Below are 23,010 nucleotides of genomic sequence, written 5' to 3'. Positions count from 1 at the left end.
TTATAAAAATAAATTAAAAACCTTATATAATAATACTTTTAAATATACTTTTTATTATATTTAATATATTTTTAACTTTTTTATAATTTTCCTTTAAAAGTTTTATTTATTTTAAAATTAAAAATATTTTTATAATTTTTAATTATATTAAATATAATATAATAAATTAAAATTATATTTAATAATAAAATTATAAATTTTAAAAATATTTTATAAATTATAATAATAATAATTTTTATAATAATATTAAAAATATTTTTAAATATTTTTATAAATTAAAATATTAAATATAATATATATTAATTTTAAATAAATTATAAAATCTAAATATTAAAATATTATTAATAAATACTTTAAAAGATTTAAAATTTTATTAATTAATTAAAATAATAATATAAATATTATTAAAAATTAAAAATTTAAAGTTTTAAGTAATATTCTTTATAAAAATTTAATTAAAAATTTATAAAATAAAATTTTAAAAAGTAAGATTAAAAATTTTAATAAATTTTAAAAAATTTTAATAAAGAAATTAATTTATAAATTTTTAAGAAAATTAAAAGTTATATAATAACTTATTAAAATTAAAAATTTAAATAATTTAAAATAATATAATTAAAATTTATTTATTAAAATAAATTAAATAATATACTTTATAATAAAGTAGATTTTATAATAATAAAATAATTAAAAGTATTTAAAATTAATAATATTAAAAGTAAATATAAATAACTTAAAGTATTTATTAATTTTAATTTAAAAAATAAAATTTAATTAATTTAATTAAAAGATAATTAAAAACCTAATTTAATTAAATATAAACTTAATAAACTTAATATAATAAATTAATTTTAAAATAAATAAATTAAATTTATTATAATTTAATTAATTAAATATTAAAAATATAACCTATAAAAATAAAGAAATAAATTTCTTTTAACTATAAATTTATTTAAAAAAAAAGAATAATCCCTTTTATAAATAAAAATAAATCCTTTAAACACTTATTAAAATATTATAAAAATTAAAAAAAATAAGTATTCGTTATATAAATTAATACCTTATATTTAAAAGATTAAAATAATAATTATATTAAATTATAAATAGATATAAAGCCATTAATAAATAGAGTATTTTAATAGATTATAACATTAATAGGTACATACAATGCATATCTAGGTCTTCATAAAAAGGGAAAGTAATCTAAAAACTAGCGAATATAAAAGCCATAAAGTAGCACGCCCAGGACGGAAAATCGGCTACACATGCCCTGATCGTGTTGATACGCAGCCACGACAGCATGCTAGCCGTATTATCACGGGTAACATCGTCAGCAGCGCCCTTGTCTTCACGGACCGACTCGAGCAGCCGCATCGCACTCGGCCCAAAGGGCATGTGCAGCACGCTGAAAATCAGGCCCGCCAGGTAGAAGCCCGCCGCGATACGCGGGTTCCTGGCGGCGTCAGCAGACAGCTGCACAGCGCCATCATGCCGGGCCAGGTTCGCGGCGGCTGTAGCAATCCACAATGATGCAGAGATTGATCAGCGCCGTTTCCTTCTCATCATTCAACTATGCACTTTGCTTCTCTCTTTTTCTACCCAATGAAGGCAGATAGATGGTGGTATAAAGATAAGGCTGATAGACTACTCACGCTGATAGGGTAGGTAGTGAAGATGATGGCGAGACCGTTGCGGGTGAAGCCCATGAGTTTTGGAAGGATGCGATTGGCGTGTCGGCGGGCCTCCCTCTCGGCTGGGGTCGGGGCGGTGCGCATGAGCGGCCGGATGAAGGTGTCCTCGGAGATTGTGAACATGATCGATCCCGTTGCTGATAGCAGTGGGGCGACGCTCAAGAGGGCGAGACCGGCCATTTTTGATAGATAGGACCTTCGGAATGGTCTGTGAGTTGTTGTCGTGACGTCGTACTTTTTGGTGATGAGCTCCGCTTGAAGTCCAAAGAAAGTGGGAGGGATCCTTTGGCCTTGGAGGCGGAAAACAAGCGCTGCGCCGCAGTGTCTATCCCGTAAGATCCCATCCGATGCCCTTACTGCTCGCCCAGAAGGATCAGCCCGCAACGCATCATCCACCAACACATGCATCGGCCCAGTCTCAAGCTTTTGCTTCTGTGGTACACCCAACCATCAACTGTGCCGCCCTAGCCGATCTAGATTATATCGGGCACGTTCAAATTTCTCTACCTGCAAATGTGGGAATAGGCAGACTTGAGCCTGTCCCGAGGTCCGGGATACTCGGTCCCAGAACAACCAGCAGCCCGAGAAGATGGTAAAAGGAGCCGTGTTCTGGACTGATCTGGTGGCCGAGTGAAGTGTCTGCTCATCTTCTCAACCTTCCCGGCTCTGCTTCATACCAAAAACCTAGTTCCAAATGGCTGCACCTCAAATCCCCATGCTCAAGGTCACCGTACTTCACTATCTGGACCAGTCACGCGACCAGGAGACCTGGCTGACATGGTACAACGAGGATCAAATTCCCCGGTTCATGCCCGTGGCTCAGCGGAACGGAGTTGACGGCGTGGATATTGTAAGTCTTTCCCTTTCCCAGTGTTCCATCCAATCTTTCTGGGGCTATCTAGATCGACAGTTCTCCGATGTTTTTGCATCTGTAGCCCATTCCGACGGCAGCACGATAGCAGCCAAGAACCGACACTGTAATGTTGCCATTTCATTAGAGACAGGATTTCACACCCGCGTGGCCAGGATACCGGAGCCCAAAATCCCCCCTGGTTCTTGTTGAGGAACCTGGTAGCTTGTAGTAGCAATTTTAGCGATCAAAGAGATGTTGCCTGGGAAATGGTCCGTTTGGTTATAAGTGGTTGGTGGACTGTGAACATTTGAAGGCATCTGACAATATGATAAACGTGCTCGAATCACAGCAACGGGATTTAACCGGCTGTTGAACCAATACAGTGGATGCAAGTTCCGAGCTTTTCTCAAATCTCTTCTGACTAAGGGCAGCAAGGAAAATTTGAAGGTACTTCTCATATCATGCGCTGTACTCCCCTCGGGATAGGTTGACTTGAGAAGCACCAACGACACAGACGACATCAAAATGGTTGTCGATTACGCCTAATCGTCTCTGCCTTACCTTCCCCTGCCGGCCATGGCATCACCCTTTCACCCTGCATCGCACCCTGGCCCGCGAGGCGCTGCCAAGTGGCGGTGACTGGACCACATGTCAGCGCTTGTCTGCTCTGGGCTGGCTCACCACACGGTCAGGCAGACCCGAAACGATGTGCACCCTATCAGTCGCGCAGGCGATGAGTGCCTCAGGGCAACGGCCTCATCTAACTAGATACTGCATGACCACGTCGAGACGATCTGCTCGCGCAAAGCACCCTTCGCTCGAGGTTGCCTCTTAGGTTGCCTCTTTCCTCTATCAGTAAGATCTGGTGCGCGAACCGCTATTGTTACCACAGCCCGCCGTGTTGCGCACCCGGCGATGACGTTGTCCGAGGGAATACGTGGTCTAATTGCTCACCTGGGCCCGTGGCAACACGGCGGAGTGGTTCTCAGGATCCAACGCGACTGGCCCTGGACTTTTTCTACTAAATTGAAGAACGACAACATGCCGAGTCTCATTCAACTACATGTGTCTGGAGCACCCCGAGCACCCCGGCGTCTGATGTCCTGTTGCACCCTACGGCCCCCAAATGACGCTTGTCCCCATCCTGGGTGCGGCTTGGTTGGGCATCCACGCTTGTAAGCTCTGATATTTGAAGTGGCCTGACGCCCGTGGGGAGAGTGACGCCGTGGACCGTCCCCACAGAACTCTTCCATTCGAGAATGACCTTGTCCACAAAGCCACAGATACGCAACGAAGATGAATTCACACAACCAGGCCTACCTCCCCAGATCTCCGCGTGGCCGTCACGATCATAGCTTCGTGGATGACGCCCTCTCAAGCTATGCTACCAACGCCAACGCGGTTTCTCCTACAGCCCAACGCACCGATCCTTATAATCAGGGGTACACCACCAACAACCTTGTGTCAACGCCAAGTTATTCCTGGCCGGTTGGCACGAGTACCAGCTTCGACCGCCCTCAACAGAACCCAAGGACCCCGGCCACATCACACGCGTCGTAAGTTAAGAGTTCTCTATGGCCAACCCATCCTTTGCCCAGACGCACATTTGTTGTTTTGTCCACCTTGCCTATTTTGAATCTGCTTTTCTCCCCCGTGCAATCACTGTCACTCCGGGCTTGTCAGGCCCTTGGGGAGCGATAGCAACAGAAGTTACAACCAATGTGACTCTTCGCAGTCATTCGATTGTCCTCGGACGTTTCGTATGCTTCTGTGAGTGAATTGAGTTGCCAACTGGCTGCGTTTGACACAGGGACCGCCCGGATGGTCATTTCCCAGGACGGACTGAAATCCCGGGGCTTATGGTCCCGCCATGGATCAGATCGACCTCATCGTTGGCCATATCCAGCTTTCTGTGGCTTAGATGGACACAGAGTTCTCTGAATTGCCTTCTTGTCGCAAGGGCATTACCTTGCCTACGGATCAATCTCTCATGGCCCGTTGAACCTGCCACCCGGCTTGGACTCCATGGATTATCCAGGATTGGCCGTGAAAGACTCAGCCAGACATGGCCTTTTTCTGCTTCATCCACGAAGCCGAGGGTATGGACCTCATCCCACTTGGAACCATTTGCTTGACAGCATTTCATTCATATTGGCACCCGCCAAGGACTTCTTGATTTAGCGTGGAGCCAGACCACCTCCTATTGATATGACCTCTGCCATACCTTGGCGTGTACCGTTTCATACTTTGAATCGAACCATGGACATACTTCACAAGGCTCATGATAGGATGTCCATCCTATTTGACCCCCTTGATCTCTGAAGTCCATTGCAAATCAGCATGGCATTCCACAATGGAGATCTACAGGACCAACCAGACTGTGCGTGGCTTTGGCATGCCGGTGCCCGAAGTCAAATCACTTTCCTACCGTCACGGCAGCGCATATCCCAGCTGCCCTGACCTGTTTCGTGGCGAGAAGGCCTTTTGTATGTCTCAGATCGTCTGATTCTGATCGAGTCACTGCCATGGGGATGAGCCAGCTAGTGCTGAATCCGGACACCAACCAAGAGCCAGTGCTTCTCTGATCAGACCTCGTCGCACCGTCAAAGGGTACCAGGTTTTCTTTTTCTCGTTCCAGGAGCATGATTCGAAAATGTTACGGGGGACCGATCAAATTTATTCATCATGGGGACTCGAGACCATGAAGAATGGCTGTGGCGTTTGACTCCAGGACACCTTCACCAACTTGCTTTTTGACAATGCCTTTTTGAGATGCTCCTCAATGTATCTGGATTGGTTGTTTTCCCGGGCCCAATGGAATTGACTAACCACGAATCTTCCAAGGAAATCACGGAAAGAAACCCACTGGATCACGGAGTCTCTGTCGTCCAGCTTCACGGAGCACACCAGACGGGAAGCTCCCGCGGCGCACTGCTGCATGGTCTGCAACATCTCCTTCCAGAGCAACTCCGAACTTGAGAGCCACGCAAAGGCCACTCGACACTCAGCCTTTACGTGCTCATGCGACACTTCATTTGGTCGTTACTCCTCCCTAGCAAGGCACATCAACTCAAATACTGGAACCGGGTTCCACTGCGGGCTGTGCGAGGACCGGACCTTGCCCCGTGTTGACAAGTTGTATGACCACCTGCGAGACGGCCACAAGGTCAGCCAGAAGGTCCTAGATCACCACAGAAATAAGGCGTTAGGCCGCACCAAGATGAAGGCGCGGCCAATCAAGCCGGCCTCATCGCCGGTTGTCACTCCACAGGTGACCTACGTTGGAGGCTTCGATTCTGCGTGGGCCCCTTCAGGCCAGGTCAATGGGATGGCTGGGCGCCATACAATGAACATGACACCACCCAATGGTGTCGATCCTACACATTTCATGGTAAGACATCTCTGTGAAATCAAAGATCCGGGAGAGGGATCGCGGGGATCAGTTGGTAGCTAACTTGACACTCCTAGAATTACCCGAACTCTCTCCCTCCTTTCCCATAATTGCGGGCACGCTGGTCCCGACGACTCTTTCTCTGCCAGACTCATTTCTGGATTTGGGTTTTCTGTCCACTCCTTTCATTAATCGGTTGCCAGGGTTCTCTATATGTTTCTTGAAGCTATCTCTTGGACTTTGCCGGCGGTCGTGTCTGTCGCAAAAATTCTGTTTGTTTCTTCGTTCCCAGCACAGGACCCACCGGTGTCACCTGAGCCTTCATCCTCGATGCGGCATATGCTCAGTGCTCCAATTTCGGCTCAGTTGGCACGTGGGGCAGACAGCAGTGATGGCAAAATTATTATAGTCTTCCGTGTCTCAGTGGATGGGCTACATAATATCCGTTTCTCCTTCAATCGTACGACAAATTATCGTCGCCGCTGACAATCTATATCAATGCTTGAAAACAGCACTTGAGGCTATGTGCCCTACACAGCTTGCCTGACAAGAGGACGAAATGGGCCCCGGGGGATTTCCCGAAAGTTTTCGAATAGCTCTCTCGTAGCCATATCACTCACCTCTCGTTTCTTCTATCCAGGGGTCCACACAGTTAATTTTTGAGGCGTAGAATATGCTCGAGTGGATGCCTATTGCAATCTATAATTGCGCCCAAACTCGGGCTCCTAAATTCTCTTGTGACGAGTTGTTGTACACCGGCAGACGTCTTGCGCGTGGCCTCTGTGGAAACAACTTAGGGATTATATGCCACCGCCTCACAGTCTGACTCTGAACCCCATCTGGGGTAATTCACAACGAGTATGTATGTGGTAGTCCCCTACTAATACCTAGGTAGTGGTCTCATGATTGGGGTTTCAGGTACCATTGATCTCAAGTCCTAGGTTTAGACAGACCCTACCGGGGGGAGGGGGGCAAATTGAGTAAAGAGATCGGATATTCGCACCCGCAAAAATGGAGGGTACACCTAAGCCCTAAGGGATAAACTCCTATAGGTCAACCTCCTATAGGATAACCTCCTAGAATAACCTCCTAGGATAACCTTCTAGAATAAGCTTTTAGAATAACCTTCTATAGAATAATATCCTTTAATATAACTTTCTTTAAAATAATATTTTATAAAATAAACTTATAAAATAATTATTTTAATATTAATTTAAATATTTAAATATTTTAATTTTTAAATTAATTAATATAAATATTATTATTATTTTAAAAGAATATTAATTCTTTTAATATTTAAGTATTTATTTTAAAATTTATTTAATATATTATTTAAAAAAGAATTTATATTTTATAAATCTTTATAAGTTTTTAATATTTTAATATTTTAATAAATTATATTTAATTTATTAAATATAATAAAAGTTTAATTATAACTTTTAAAAATACTTTAAAGATAAAACTTTATAAAATTAAATATAAAATATTTTAAAAGATGTAAAAATATTTTTATTATTATAATATTTATATTAATAAAATAATTTATTTAAAATATTTTTAATTTTAATAAAGTTATTTAAATAAAAGAAACTTTATATAAAATATTAAAATTAATTTAAAGTTAATTTAAAATATAAACTTTTATATTAAATTAATAATTTATAAAGAATAAAAATAATAAAATAATAAAAATAATTATTTTTTAAATTAAAGTTAGAAGTAATAATTTTAAAATTATTTAAATTTTAATTTAAATTTATTATAAATAATAACTTTATAAATTTTAATAATAATAATAATAATAATAATTTTAATAATTTTATTTTAATTTATTTAATTAAAGTTTTAAATAATTATATTATTAATAAAATAAAAATTATAAAGGAAAAGAAATTATTATTTAAATATAAATAAATTAAATTTTATTTTAAATTAAAATTTTATTTTAAATAATAATTTTAATATAATAATAAATATAACTTTAATAATTTTATTTAAAATTTAAAATTAAAAGTTTTATAATTATAATTTTTATATAATTTTATTATAAAAGTTAAATTTAAAAGAATTTATAAATTTAAATTTAAAATGTTTATAAACTTTAATATATTTTAAATTAGAATTATAATCTTTAATTATTTTAAATATTAATAACTTTTTTAAATAAAGATTTATTTTTATATAATTATAAATTCTATTATTAATAATTATTTTTATTTATTTATAATAAAGTTATTAAATTTATAAATATAAATAATAAAATATAATTATTTTATTTAAAGATTTTATTTTAATTTAAAATATAATAAATTAAATAATTATTTTTAAATACTTTAATTTATAATATAATAAAGTTAAAATTAAAATTAAATATTAAAAATAGTAAATAAGATTTATATGGTCTTTATAAGTCCTTTTATTAATAAAGTTCTTATATTATTATTTCTTACTTTAAAGCTTAAAAGGTAGCCTTTCTTTCTTTCTTTCTTCTTAAGTAACCTTATTTTTTAAATCTATTTTATTTAATATAAACTTTAAACTTTTATATTATAAAGCTTAAATAAAATTTTAATTAATCAAATAATATTTATTTATAAAATAAAATTAAAACTTTTAAAATAATAATAATTTTTTTATTTATTTTAATTAATTTAAAAATTTAAAATATAATATTTTTATATATAATATTTAATAATATTTAATTAATTTATAATTATTTATAATATTATTTATTATTAAAAATATTTTTATATTATTATATTTAATTATATTTAATTAATTTAAATTAATATTTTTAGTTTTAATATAAATTAATTTATTAAAATTAAAACTATTATAAACTATAAACTTCTTAATTTAATATTAATAAGTATTATATATAAATATTAAAATTTATTATATAATTTAAGCTTTTAAATATAAGTTTATTAAATATAAAATTAAGGTTTACTATAAAAGTATAATAAATAGTTAATTTATAATAAATTTACTATTAAATAATAATTTACTATAAATTTATAGTAGATTTATAAACTATTTTAGTAAATATTTAAGGTATTTACTTTAATATAATAAAACTAACCCTTATAATATAGGGAATTTATAGAATAAAATAAATAATATAAAATTATTAAGAATTATAATTTTATTATAAAATTATTTATAATATAATATTAAATTTAATAATTAAAAGTTTTATTACTTTAAATTAATTAATATAGTTAATAAATTTAATAAAAACTTAAAGTATAATACTTATAAAGATAAAGAATAAAATAATTAAAATTATAAGTTCCTTCTTTAAGTTAAAATTTATAAATTTAAAACTATATTAACTATTAAATAGATCTTTATTTAAAACTATAAAACCTAACCTTAATTATAAAAATATATAAAGATTATTATAGTTATAAAAGGTATTATTTTTAAATTATTAATAAACTTAATAATAATATTAAAGAGATTAAAATTATTTAAAAAAATAAAATTAATAATAAATATTTAACTTTATTAATATTAACTTTAAACTCTATAATTTAAATTTATAAAGGTATAAATAACTTAAATTAAAATATAAAAAATAAATTATAGTTTAAAATTTAAAAATAAGTAATATAAATTATTAATTTAATATATAAGTTAATATATTATATTTTAAAAGAACTTTTTAAAATAATATAAAAATTTATAGTAAAATATAAATAATTATAATTAAATAATATATTAAAAATAAAATATATATATAAAAATACTTTTAAATTATTATAAAGTTTAAAGAATATTATATTTTAAATAAATTAATAAAAACTATTATAATAAAACTATTTAATAAAAATTATAAAAGTAAAATAATCTATTATTTAAATTTATAATTTATTATAAACTCTATAAGGATATTATTAATATAAATAACTATATTTAAATAAATATAAAATAGAAAATTATAAATAAAACTTTATATATTATAATATTAAAAACCTTCTTTAAAAAGTTATAAACTTTAAATATATAAAATAAACTTATAAAACTTATAAAAATATAAATAACTATTTATAATAGCTTAAAAATTAATAATAAAAGAAATATTTATATTATTAAGAAAAGAAATTTAATTAATAAAGTATAAATAAATTATATAAATTCTATATAAGTTAAAAATATAATTAATTTAAAATAAAAATCTATTAATTTATATAGGTATATATTAGAATTATATTTTATAAATTATTATTATATTTTTAAAAAGTTTTTAAAAGCTTAAAAGAAATAAAACTATTAAAAAAGTATATAAAGCTTTTAAAAGAATATAAACTTATAAATAAAAATTTAAACTATAAAGGTTTAAAATTAAAATTTAAATTAAAAATATTATAACTTTTTAAAGAGGAATTAATTAAAGAAATTAAAATAATTCTTAAAGTATTATATAATTAATATAAAAATAAAAAGCTTTTATTATAAATATAGAAAAATACTTTTAAAATATTTAATTATATTAAATTTAATAAATATAATATTAATTATAAATAATTATAAAAAAGTTATTTAATTTAAAATAATTATATATAATAATTATTTATAATAATAATAATAATTTTTATTATAATATATAATATAATATTAATTTATATTAAAGGATTTATTTTATAAATAAAAATATTACTTTATATTTAAAGATTTTAATTATATTAATATTTTTAAAATAACTTTAAAGAAAGTATCTTTTAAAATAATAAAGTAGATTTAATTATATTAAAAATAAAATAAAATAATTCTTTATAAATTTATAAATATTTATAAATAATATATTATTAAATATTTAATTTATAAATTAAAGACTATATTTAATATTTAAAAAAGAAATATATAATATTAAAAACTATAAATAAATAAAACTTTTATAATATAAATAACTTAAATACTTTAAACTTAAAATATTAGAATATTTAATAAATACTTTTAAAAATATAAATTTATAAATTAATAATAATTTAATATAAAATATATATTTTAATTAAAATTATAAAATAAATTTATTATTTATAAAGAAATCTTAAATAAAAAATAAAAATAATATTAAACTTTTATAATTATAAATTAAAATTTATAATTATAATTTATAATTTTATTTATATATAAAGTATTTAAATATATATAAAATTATTATATAATAAATTAAAATAATAATATAATATTTAAAATATTTAAACTTTTTTTTAAAATAATAAAACTTTAATATAATATAAAAGTAAAATTATTAAATATAATAATAAAATATTTAATTAAAACTAAAATATTAAAAACTATTTTAAATTAAAATATAAAATTAAACTTTTTATTTAATATATAAATATAAAATAATAAAGTAGAATACTTAAAGGTATAATTAAATAAAAGATATAAGTTTTATAAAATGTTAAAGTTTTTAACTTTCCTTTAATTAAAAATTAAATAAATAACTATTTATCTTAATAATTAAATATTATTTTATAATTTAAACTAATAAATATTATATTATTAATTTTTTTCTATTATTATTAAAAATAAGAATTTTAAAATTAAATTTAAAATTTAATTAAACTTACTTTAAAATATTTAATTATAAAACTTATATAATAATTATAAATATTTAATTTAAAAAAGAAATATTAATATTTAAAATTATAAATTTAAATTAATTATTTTATAAAGTATTAATTATTAAATATTTATTAAATATAAATTTTTTATTAAAAAATAGTTAATATATAAAATATAATCTTTAATAAATATTAAATATTTAATAATAATTAAAAGATTTTATTAATAAGATTTTATTATAGATATTAAATAATTAGTAGAGTAAATAAAAATATACTTTTAAATAATAATAAAATATAAAATTAAAAAGAAAATCTTCTTAAAACTAAAAGTCTAGAAGGGCTTAATAAAAAGAATTTTAAAAATATAAAAATAAAAATAAATAATTTAAAATAAATTAATAAAATAATCTTATATAAATACTAAATTTATATTACTCTTTATATTATTTAATTATTATTATTAATACTTTTAATATATATTATATAAATATAATTAAATAAAAAATTTATTAATTATTAAATTTAATAAATTTATTATAATAAACTATATTTATAATTAAAATAAAAATAATATTTATAATAAAGTTAAATAGTAATATTTTAATAAAATTTAAATTAAAAGATATTTATATTAAAAGTAAAGATATTAAGAAAATAACTTAAAATTATTAAAATAATATAAAATTTAATAAATTATTTATTTAATAGTCTATTTAAATAAATTAAACTTAATTTTATAAAGTTATATTAAAATAAAATTCTAAATTAAATTAAAAAAAGATTTTATATAATAGAAAGTAAATTTTAAATTATATATAAATATATATTTATAAATTTAATATATAATATTTTTAAAAGTATAAAGTATAATTATTATTAAAAGGATTAATAATATAAAATAAATATAAAAATCTATATTATAACTTTAATAAAATAATTATTTTATATATTAATTATTATTATTATTAAATTTAATTTTAAATTAATTTAATATAATATAATAAATATATTTATTTATATTTTAATTAATTAAAATATTTTATAAAAATATTTTATAATTATAAAAGAAGGGTATTATTTTAATATTTAATAAAATATTATATAAATTAAATCTTACTATTATTATAATAAAAGGAATTTATAAGAATATTTATTAAATTTAAATATTAATAATATTATATAAACTTTATTATTATAAAAATAATATTTTAATTTTTTATATTAATAATATTATTATAATATATTAAAAGAATTAATAAGAATAAATTAATAAACTTATTTAATAACTTTAAAAGAAGTATAAAATTAATAAAAAGATTTAATTTAGTAGTTTTTAAGTATAAAGATTTATAAAGATTGTTTAAATTAATAGATTTAATTAATTTAAACTATATATATAGAAAAATTATTAAGATAGTTAATAAGAAATCTTTTATATAAGGTTTTATAATAATTAAAAATTAAAACTATAAATTAATATTATAAAATTTATTAAAGTTAATTTATATTAATAAAAATTAAATCTATATTATTTATTATAATATTTATTAGATTAAATATTATATTTATTATATTAAAGTTTATATAATTTTTATAAATTTAAGTTAGAAATATTATAATATAATAAATTAAATATTACTTATTTAAGATATTAAATATTTTACTTTTTATTTTATAAATATAAATAAATTTATAGTTATAAGTAATTTTTTTATTAATAATATTATTAATTAAAAGTTTTTAAATATTTATAATAAAGTTATTTAAAGGGATAATTAAATAGAGAGTTAATAAATAAAATATAATTATAATATTAATAATTTAAAGAATTTTTTATTTTAATATAAATAGTAAAATATTATTTTTATAAGTAGATTTTATAGAATTATTAATAAACTTAAATAAAAAGAAAATTAAAATTAAATATAATAATATATAAATTATAAACTTAATAAATTTTAAAATTATTTAATTTAAAATAAAATTATAATATATAGATATTTATAATTATTAGTTATAATAAAAATTTAAAAAGTACTATTAGTAGAATATATTTTATTAATTTAAATAATAATAAATAGATTAATTAATATTATTAATTAGAAAATAAAATAGATTTTTCTAATAATTAGGTTTAAAAATATTAATTATTAATAAAAATTAAAACCTATTAAAAGATTTATAGGTATAAATAAAATAGAAAAAGATTAAAGTTTAATTTATTATAATATATTAATTTAAAAGGTATATTAAATATAAAGATTAAGTTTATTATAAAAGTATAATAAATAGTTAATTTATAATAAATTTATTATTAAATAATAGTTTATTATAAATTTATAATAAATTGATAAATTATTATAATAAATATTTAAAATATTTACTCTTTAATATAATAAAACTAACCTTTATAATATAGGAATTTATAAGATAAAATAAATAATATAAGATTATTAAAAACTATAATTTTATTATAAAATTATTTATAATATAGTATTAAATCTAATAAAATTAGTAAAAATAAGTAAAAATAAAGCTACTATTTCTCTAACTAAAGTTTTAATTTACTTCTACTACTTAAAAGTAGTCATTTAATTTACTTTATACTTTAACTTATTAAATTAAAATATAATTAAATAAAATAACTATATTTTATTATATATATATTATTTAAGTTTATAATTTAATAATTTTATAAAAATAAAATAATTATTAATAATTAAATTTATAATTATATAAAAGTAAATATTTATTTTAAATAAAGAATTATTAATATTTAAAATAATTAATATATTTTTAAAAATTAAAATTATAAGTTTAATTTAAAATATATTATAATTTAAAAGAATTTTAAATTTAAATTTAATAAATATAAAACTTTAATTCTTTTTTAAAATAAGAAGGTTAAAAACTAAAAAAGTTTAAATTAAATTAAAATTAAAATTAAATTATAATATAATAAAATAATTAAATAATAATTATTAAAGTTTTATAATTATAAGTTTTTTAATTTTATATTTAAAAATAAATTAATTTAATATATATTAAAATATTCCTTTTAAATATAGTTAAAAACTTATAATTATAATTTTATAATTAGTTTTTATTTAACTATATTATATTATTATAACTTTATTTAATTTTAACTTTATTTAAACTTCTTAAACTTTTTAATATTTTTTTAAAGAAGTTAAATTTAAAAGGAGTCTTTAAGTTTAAGTTTAAAATTTTTATAAATCTTAATTTCCTTTAAATTAAACTTTATAATTTTTTAACTTTTTAAAAATATATTAATTATTTTAAATATTAATAACTTTTTTAAAATAAAAGTTTTTTTTTATATAATTATAAATTTAATTATTAATAATTATTTTTTTATTTATATTAAGTAAAACTATTAGAATTATAAACTTAAATAATAAAATATAGTTATTTTATTTAAATATCTTTAATTTAATAATATAATAAATTAAGTCCTTTTAAATATAAAGTTAAGATTTATAATTATAATTTTCTAATTAAGTTTTTATTTAATTATTTTATTATATTATAATTTATTTAACTTTATTTAAACCTTTTAAACTTTATAAAAGTTTTACTTTTATAAGTATAAACTTTAGTTTAGAATTTTTAAGTTTAAGTTTAAGATTTTTATAAATTTTAATATACTTTAAATTAAATTTATAATTTTTAATTTTTAAAAATATATTAATTATTTTAAATAATAATAATTTCTTTTTAAAGTAAAGATTTATTTTTATATAGTTATAAATTTAATTATTAATAGCTATTTTTTTTTATAAAACTATTAGAACTATAAATCTAAATAATAGAGTATAGTTACCTTATTTAAAGGTTATTTCTTAGTTTAGTAGGTTAGCTAAGCGACTGCTTTTAAGTGGTTTTACTTATAGAGCTAATGGATAAATATTTACTTAAGTAGAGTTAGAACCCTTAAAGGAATAATAACTTTATTTTCACTTATTTCAACTAACTTACCTAAGTTATATAATAATATTATATATAGTACTTAATAGTGTTAAGATTAAGTAGTTTATAGTTTATAATAGCTTTAACCTTTAACGGGCTAACGGTATTAACCTAAATAGACTAAACATAGCCTAATATACTAGTATAAAAAGGTATCTTCTAATAATAGATAGTATTATAAATATAATAAATTATAAAGTTATTATAAAAAATTCTATATAATAAACTTAACTAAGCTAATCTTTAAAAGATATATTATATTTTATCCCTTTAAAACCCTAACTATTTACTTCTAGCTTAATAGTAGAACTAAAAAATATAAATAGTTTATAATAAGTTAAGTAATTATTATAATAATTAGGTGGAAGTTATAAAAAAGTATTTTAAAGGTACTTTAATATTTAGTTATACCCTTTTTTTAAGCTTATTAAAAATAAATAATATTTATTTATCTTTTTTAAAAGGTAAAATTAATTTTATATTAAATTTAAACTTAATAAACCTTTAAATCTTTTTTTATTTATATTATTATATTTAATATTATAATTTATTATAATTTTAATTTTCTTTTTATATTATTTATAATATTATTAAAAATAGGTAATAAAAGGAGATTTTAAATAAATTTAAATAATAATAAGAAATTTAAATACCCTTTTAATAAATAATACTTTTATTTAAAAATAAAATAAAATTAAATCCTTTAATAGAAAATAAATATTCTTAAAATAGTTAAAATTATTTTAAAAATTAAAGAAAATTTAAAATTAATTAATATTATTTTATTATTTATAACTTATAATTTATAATAATATAATAGTTAAATAATAAATTTTAAAAGTTTATATTTTTAATTATAATCTTTTATAATAATAAAATAGAAGTAATTTATATACTTAATTATATTAATAAAAGTATTAAAATTATTAAAATATTTATATAAAATTTAAAAGTAGAAGAAAATAAATTTATATTTAATTATTATAATAAAATAAATTTAAAACTTTTAATAATAACTTTAAAAGATTTCTAAAATATTTTTAAAATTATTTAGAATTTAATTAATTTTATTTATTAATAAAAATATTAAAATTTTTAATTTTTTATTAATATTTTAAAACCTTAAAGTTAAAATAAAATTAAAAAAATACTTTAAAATTAAGTTTTTTTTTAAATTATAAAGTTAAATCTTTTAAAATTTAATTAAATATACTTTAAATTTATTAAATATTAAAAATAAAATAATTAAAGTTATTTAAATAATTTAAATTAATATATTTAAATAAATTAAAAAAGTATAAAAAATTAAAATAAAATATAAAGAAAATAATAAAACTTTAATAAAAAGGATAAAAGGAGCTTTTTAAAGTAATATTATAACTTTTAAAGAATTTAAAGTTTATTATATATAAAAATTAGAATTAAAAATTTTAAAATAAAAGTTTATATATTTAATTTAATTAAAATATTTAAAAAAGTAACTTTAAACTTATTTTAAAATTTAATTTTTTAATAAGAATAAAAGTTAACTATTTATTATTATTATAATAATATTTATTATTATATTTTAAACTATTTAATATTAATAGAAATTATAATATTTATAAATTAAGTTTAAAGTTATAATAATTATTAATTAAAAGGTTATTAAAATAGAATTAAAATAAAGAAAGAAAATTATCTTAACTATTTATTAAAATAATATTTAAAATAAAAGTTAAATTAATAATTAAAATTAAAAAAGAAAATAATAAAGATTTATAATATTTTTATAATTTTAAAAAGTAATTATAATATAAAGTTAAAAGTATAATAAAATTAATTTTAATATTTAAATTTAAATAAATTTAATTAATATTGTTTTTATAAAAATTTAATTTAAAAATTAAAGAAATTTTTAATATTTATTAAAAAGATTAAATATTTAATATTTATTTATAAAGTTTTTAAGTTTTTTTTTAATTAAAAATTATTTTAAAAATTAAAAGGAAATTTAAAATATTTTTATTATTTAAAGTATATTTTAAGTTTATTTTATTATTAAAATTTTAAATTTATAATATTTTTAATAAAGTTAAAAGATTTTAAAAATTAATAATTTTAATAAAATAATCTATATATTATTTAATAAATTATAAAATTCTTTATAAAAATTAAAATAAAATATTTATTATTATATTATTTTTTAATTAATAATTTTAATTTAAATAATAAAAATAATAAAAGTTAAGAGAAATAAATAAAAAATATTTTTTTATTTTTTTAATTATATTTATAATTAAAAGGCTTAAAAAGTTTTTATAAAGGTTAAAATAAAAAGAATTTTTAAAGAAAGATAAATTATATAATTAAAATTAAAAAGAAATATTATTATTTTTTTATTTTATTTATTATTATTAAAAGAGTTAAAAATCTTTAAAAGTAATTAAAAAATTTAAAATTAAATAAATTATTTTATTAAAATTTAATAAAAGTTAATTTTATTTATTTTTAAAAAATAATACTTTTAATTTTATATTAATTATTTAATTTAATAAAATAATAATTAAAATTATTATTTTTTATTATTTATTTTTAAATTTTAAATTAATTATTAAAATAAAATATATTTTAAAAATTAATTTAATAAATATTTATTATTAAATTTATATTAAAAAAATAAATAAAAATAGTATTTATATATATTATAATTATTATAAATTTAAAATAATATTATTTAAAATTAATATTTCTATTATATTCTAATTATTTATTATAGGTTTTAAATAATTATATTAATATTATATAATTATCTATTTAAATAATATTTTAATTTTTTTAGAATAAAAAGAATATAAGAAATATATTTAAATAATTATAAATTAATTATTATTAATTAAACTTTATAGGAATTTTAAAAGTATTATTTTTTTAAAAGATTAAATTCTTAAAATTTTAATTAAAAAAAGAATTTAAATAAATTTAATTAAATTAAAACTATTTAAAATAATCTATTTTATTATTTATTATAATATTTAAGTTTTTTAAGTTTTATAATTTTATTAAAGGTTTATTAAAAGTATTTTAAAATTATTTAATTTTTAATAAATAATTATTTAATATAAAATAAAATTAAAAGTTTAATGAAGTTAATCTATTTATATTTAAAACTTAAAACTTAAAAGCTTTTAAAAACTTAAAATTAAATTTTAATAAATATTTTTATTTTAATATTATAATTTAATATTTTATATTTAAATTAAATATAATATTTTAATAAAGTAATTATTTTAATAATTTTTAAAATATATTATTAAAAATATATCTTAATAATACTTTATTATTTTTAATTAAAAAGTTTATTAATATAAAATTTAATTAAATAACTATAATAAAATTAAGTATTATTATTAATAATTTTAAATATTAATAATAATACTTTAAGAAAGTTTAAAATTTATTATTATTATTTTAAATTATAATAATTTTTATAGTTTTATAAAATAAAAGAATTAATTTAAAAATAAGTTTAATAATTAATATATTTAATTAAATTTAATTTTATTATTAAATATTATTTTAATAAAATTAATTTAATTAATAAGTTTTAAAGAAATTTAATTATATATTAAAGGAAAACCTTTAAATATAAGTTAAATTTTAATTTTAAAATTAAAGATAATTATAATTATTAAAAGGATTTATAATTTTACTTAAAAATTAATAATAAATTAAAATTTAAATTATAATTAAAAATATTATAATATATAAAGTTTTAAAAATAACTCTTTTTAATAAAGTATATTTAAGTTTATAACTCCTTTATAAAATAATTTATAATAAAAGTTTAAATTTAAGTATATATATTTAATATTAATATAATATATTTAAAGTTTTACTTTATTTATAAATTTAATTTATAAAACTTAAAAAAAAACTTTATAATTTAAATTATAATTAAAAATATAATTTTAAATAATATTTTTAAATAATTTTAATTATAAAATTTAAAATAAACTTTTATTAAAAGAAATATATATATATATTAAAATAAAAGTTTTAAAATAAAAGATTTTATAAATTTATTATAATAATTTATTAAATAAATATTAAGGATAAATTAAAATATAAACTTTTTTAAAAATACTTTTAATAACTTAAATTAAAAGTCTTTATAATAAAATATATATACTTATATAATATATTATATATATATATATTATATTATTATTTATATAAAAGCTTATTTTATTATTAATTTTATTAAAGTTTATATAAAATTTAATATAAACTTTATAATTAAACTTTTAATTATTATTATAAATAATAAAAAATAAATTTAATTTTAATAATTATAAATTATTTTATTAAAATAAGTTTTTTTAATTTATATTATAATAAATATTATAAAGTTTAATAAAATCTTTATAAAAGATTAAATATAAATAAAAGATTTTATAAAAATTATTATTAATTAAAATATAATTTTTATAAATAATTTCTAAAAACATTATATAGATTTAATAATATTAAAAATTATTATATTATTATTTACTATTTATAAGATAATAAATAAATAAAAAAATAAATTAAATTTTAAAGTAATACTTAAAGTTATTTATAATTAAAAATATTTAAAATTAATTAAAACTATTATATATTATATTTTTATATATAATTTAATATAAAATATAATAATTAAAATAAGTTTATTTAAAGTATTATTAAAATATAAACTCTTTATTATTTTATATAATTAATAATTTATTAAAGATAATATATATAAAAAAGTATTAATAATAAAGGAGTAATTAAAAGTTTTAATAAATTTATTTAAAATATTAAAAGAATTAAAAAATTATTAAAGTTTAAATTTAAAATTATAATATATATTATTAATTTAAGTAATTTAAAATTAATAAATAAGTATTTTTAATAATTAAATATTTTATTTAAAGAATAAAAATTAATTTATAAAGAGTTAATTTATTTAAAATTTTAATTTAAATTAATAAGTAGGTTTATAATTTAATTTTTTTAAGAAATACTTTTAAATATATAATATTTTTATATAAGTTAGTTAGAATTATAAATAGTTAAAATAATAGAGAGTTTATAAAAGAATATTATAAATTTATTAAATTTAAAAATAAATAAGTTAAATAGAAATTAAAGAAGATTTAAAATTATTAAGAAATTAAAAGTATTTTTATTATTTAATAAAATAAAAAATAGTTAAATAAGTATAACTTTTAAATATTAAAAAGTATTTATAGATAAAACTATTTAAAAATATTAAAAAGAAAGAATTTTAATATTTTTAAAAGAGAATTTAAAATAAATAAATAAAAAAGATTAAAGTTATAATAAATAGAAAATAAATAAATAATAATTAAATAATAAGAAATAAATATTAAAGAGTAATTAATAAGGTAGATAATAATAAAGTAAATAAATAATAAATAATTTATAAAGATTTTATAATAGATTAATAAAAATAAAATATAGTTAAAATATAAATTTAATAAAAGTTTAATAAAAAGTTAATAAAATAAATAAAGATAGAATAAATAAACTATAAATATTTAATAAAGTATTTAAGAATAAATATTAAGAAATAAATATTATTAATTAATAATTAAAAAGAGTTAATTAATTATAATATTAAAATTAAAAAGTTATTATAAAAAAGTAGTATAAAATATATTAAGGATAAACTATTTTAAACTATTTAAACTTATAGTAAATTAAAATTTTATTTTTAAAGTAATATAAAAGGGTATTATTATTTTACTTTAAAACTTTAAAATTTTATTTTTATAATTTTATTTATTAATTTATAATATATTTAATTAACTTTTTAAAAAGATTATTTTTATTTTATAAATTATTTTTAAAGTAATAAGAGATATATTTAAAATTATAATTTAAAGGTTTTATTTATTATATTTATAATTTTAAAAGAGTTTTTAAATTAAAATATATTAGATTAAAAATTTATTATTTATAAAATTAAATATATTATATTATAATAACTATTTATAAAATTTTTAAAAGTTTTTTATAAATATTATTTAAATTATTTTTAAATTAAACTTTATTAATTAAAGAAATATAAAGTAATTATAATTTATATTTAAAAATATTAGTTTTTATAATTTCTTTATTTTAAAGTAGTTAGTATTATTTTTTTAAGTAAATATTAGATAGTTTATATTTAATATTAAAATTTATTATTTTTTTATTTTTTTAAATTATTTTTAAATTTAAAATTTTTAATTTTTTTAAAATATTAAATTATTATTAAAGTTATTAATAAATATATTTATTAAAGTATTAATTAATTAAAGTTATAAAATTATAAATTTATTTATTTAAATTAATAAAAGTAAAGGTTTTATATTATTTATAATTTTTTTAAAAGGGTTTTATAAAATAAATATTAAAAATTAAATTAATAATTAAAAATCTTTAAAAAATTAATTATTTTATAATTTAATAAGAAATTTACAGTAAATTTATTATAATATAAAGTAAATAATATTTTATAATATATTAATTATAATAAAACTTTTAAATTAATAATAATATAAAATATTTTTTTATAAAAATAGTTAAATATTTTAATTTATTTTAAAAGGTATATATATATATATATTATAAAGTATTTAAAATTTAATTATTTAATTTTATATTTTTATATTTTTTTATAATTTAAATAAAAGTAATTAAATAAATTAATATTTATAAAAGTCTTCTTTATATTTTTATAAAAAAGTATAATATATCTTTTAACTTTAAAAGGATAGTTAAAAATTAGATAAACTTTATAAAGGATAAGGAATTTTTAAAAGTTTAAGAAACTTTTAATAGATTTTTCTATTTAAATTTTTAATAAAATAGTAATTTTATAGTTATTTTTAATAAGTTTAGGGTTATATAAAATAATTATAGGTTTTTATTTATTATTTTAATAAAAGTTTTTAAAGATTTTATTATTATTAATATTTTTATTATAATAGTTTAAAGAGAAAAAGTTATTAATATTAAAAGTAATAAGGTTAATATAATTATTATTAGAGTTTTCAAGAGTTAAATTTAATTTAATAAAATATTTATAAAAAGGATTTATTTTATTATTAAATAAAGATTAATAAAATAGTATATAAAATTATTAAAAAGAAGGATTATTTATAAATATTATAATTATTATTAAAAAAGGAAAGAGTTATATAGTAATAAAATTTATTAATTAGAAGTAAGATTATTAAATAAGGATTTTTAATTAATAAAAGATTATTAAAAAAGTTTTTAAAAGAATTATTTAATTTTAATTATTTAAATATATTAATAATATTTATAATAATTATAAAATAATAATAAAGGATATTAAATAATTAAAGAAAGGAAGTTAATTAAGGATTTAATAAAGTTAATTATTAAATAAAAAATAAAAATAAAAGAGAAAGGTAGTTATTTAAAAGGAAAGTTAATTAGTTTATACCTTTATAAAATATAATAAAA

General features: G+C 18.3%; 2 protein-coding genes across 2 annotated transcripts; one reads left to right on the top strand and one right to left on the bottom strand.

Moving 5' to 3' along the window:
* Window positions 1–1,203: 1,203 nt before the first annotated feature.
* Window positions 1,204–1,871, bottom strand: KVR01_011843 (uncharacterized protein; the record flags this gene model as incomplete). Its single annotated transcript, XM_044782809.1, has 2 exons — window positions 1,204–1,473; window positions 1,653–1,871. 2 exons carry the CDS (start codon window positions 1,869–1,871, stop codon window positions 1,204–1,206), a joined length of 489 nt encoding a protein of 162 aa, XP_044638924.1.
* A 1,456-nt stretch (window positions 1,872–3,327) lies between these two features.
* KVR01_012034 (uncharacterized protein) lies at window positions 3,328–6,422 on the top strand. Its single transcript, XM_044791957.1, has 3 exons — window positions 3,328–4,100; window positions 5,389–5,935; window positions 6,013–6,422. The coding sequence occupies exons 1-3, from the start codon at window positions 3,841–3,843 to the stop codon at window positions 6,043–6,045; spliced, it is 840 nt and encodes a 279-aa protein (XP_044639115.1). The 5' UTR covers window positions 3,328–3,840; the 3' UTR covers window positions 6,046–6,422.
* The last annotated feature ends 16,588 nt before the right edge of the window (window positions 6,423–23,010 follow it).

This window comes from Diaporthe batatas, assembly GCF_019321695.1.
Source record: "Diaporthe batatas strain CRI 302-4 chromosome Unknown Contig00017, whole genome shotgun sequence".
Taxonomy (NCBI): domain Eukaryota; kingdom Fungi; phylum Ascomycota; class Sordariomycetes; order Diaporthales; family Diaporthaceae; genus Diaporthe; species Diaporthe batatas.
The sequence above is the reverse complement of the archived record's forward strand: the minus strand, read 5'-3'. Positions and strand labels throughout refer to the sequence as shown.

Excerpts from the sequence above, each read along its gene's own strand:
- KVR01_012034 (XM_044791957.1), top strand. The coding sequence starts at position 3,841 with ATGAATTCACACAACCAGGCCTACCTCCCCAGATCTCCGCGTGGCCGT. Across the intron at positions 4,101-5,388 it reads CCGGCCACATCACACGCGTC|GAAATCACGGAAAGAAACCC; the intron begins GTAAGTTAAGAG and ends GAATCTTCCAAG. Across the intron at positions 5,936-6,012 it reads TCGATCCTACACATTTCATG|AATTACCCGAACTCTCTCCC; the intron begins GTAAGACATCTC and ends TGACACTCCTAG.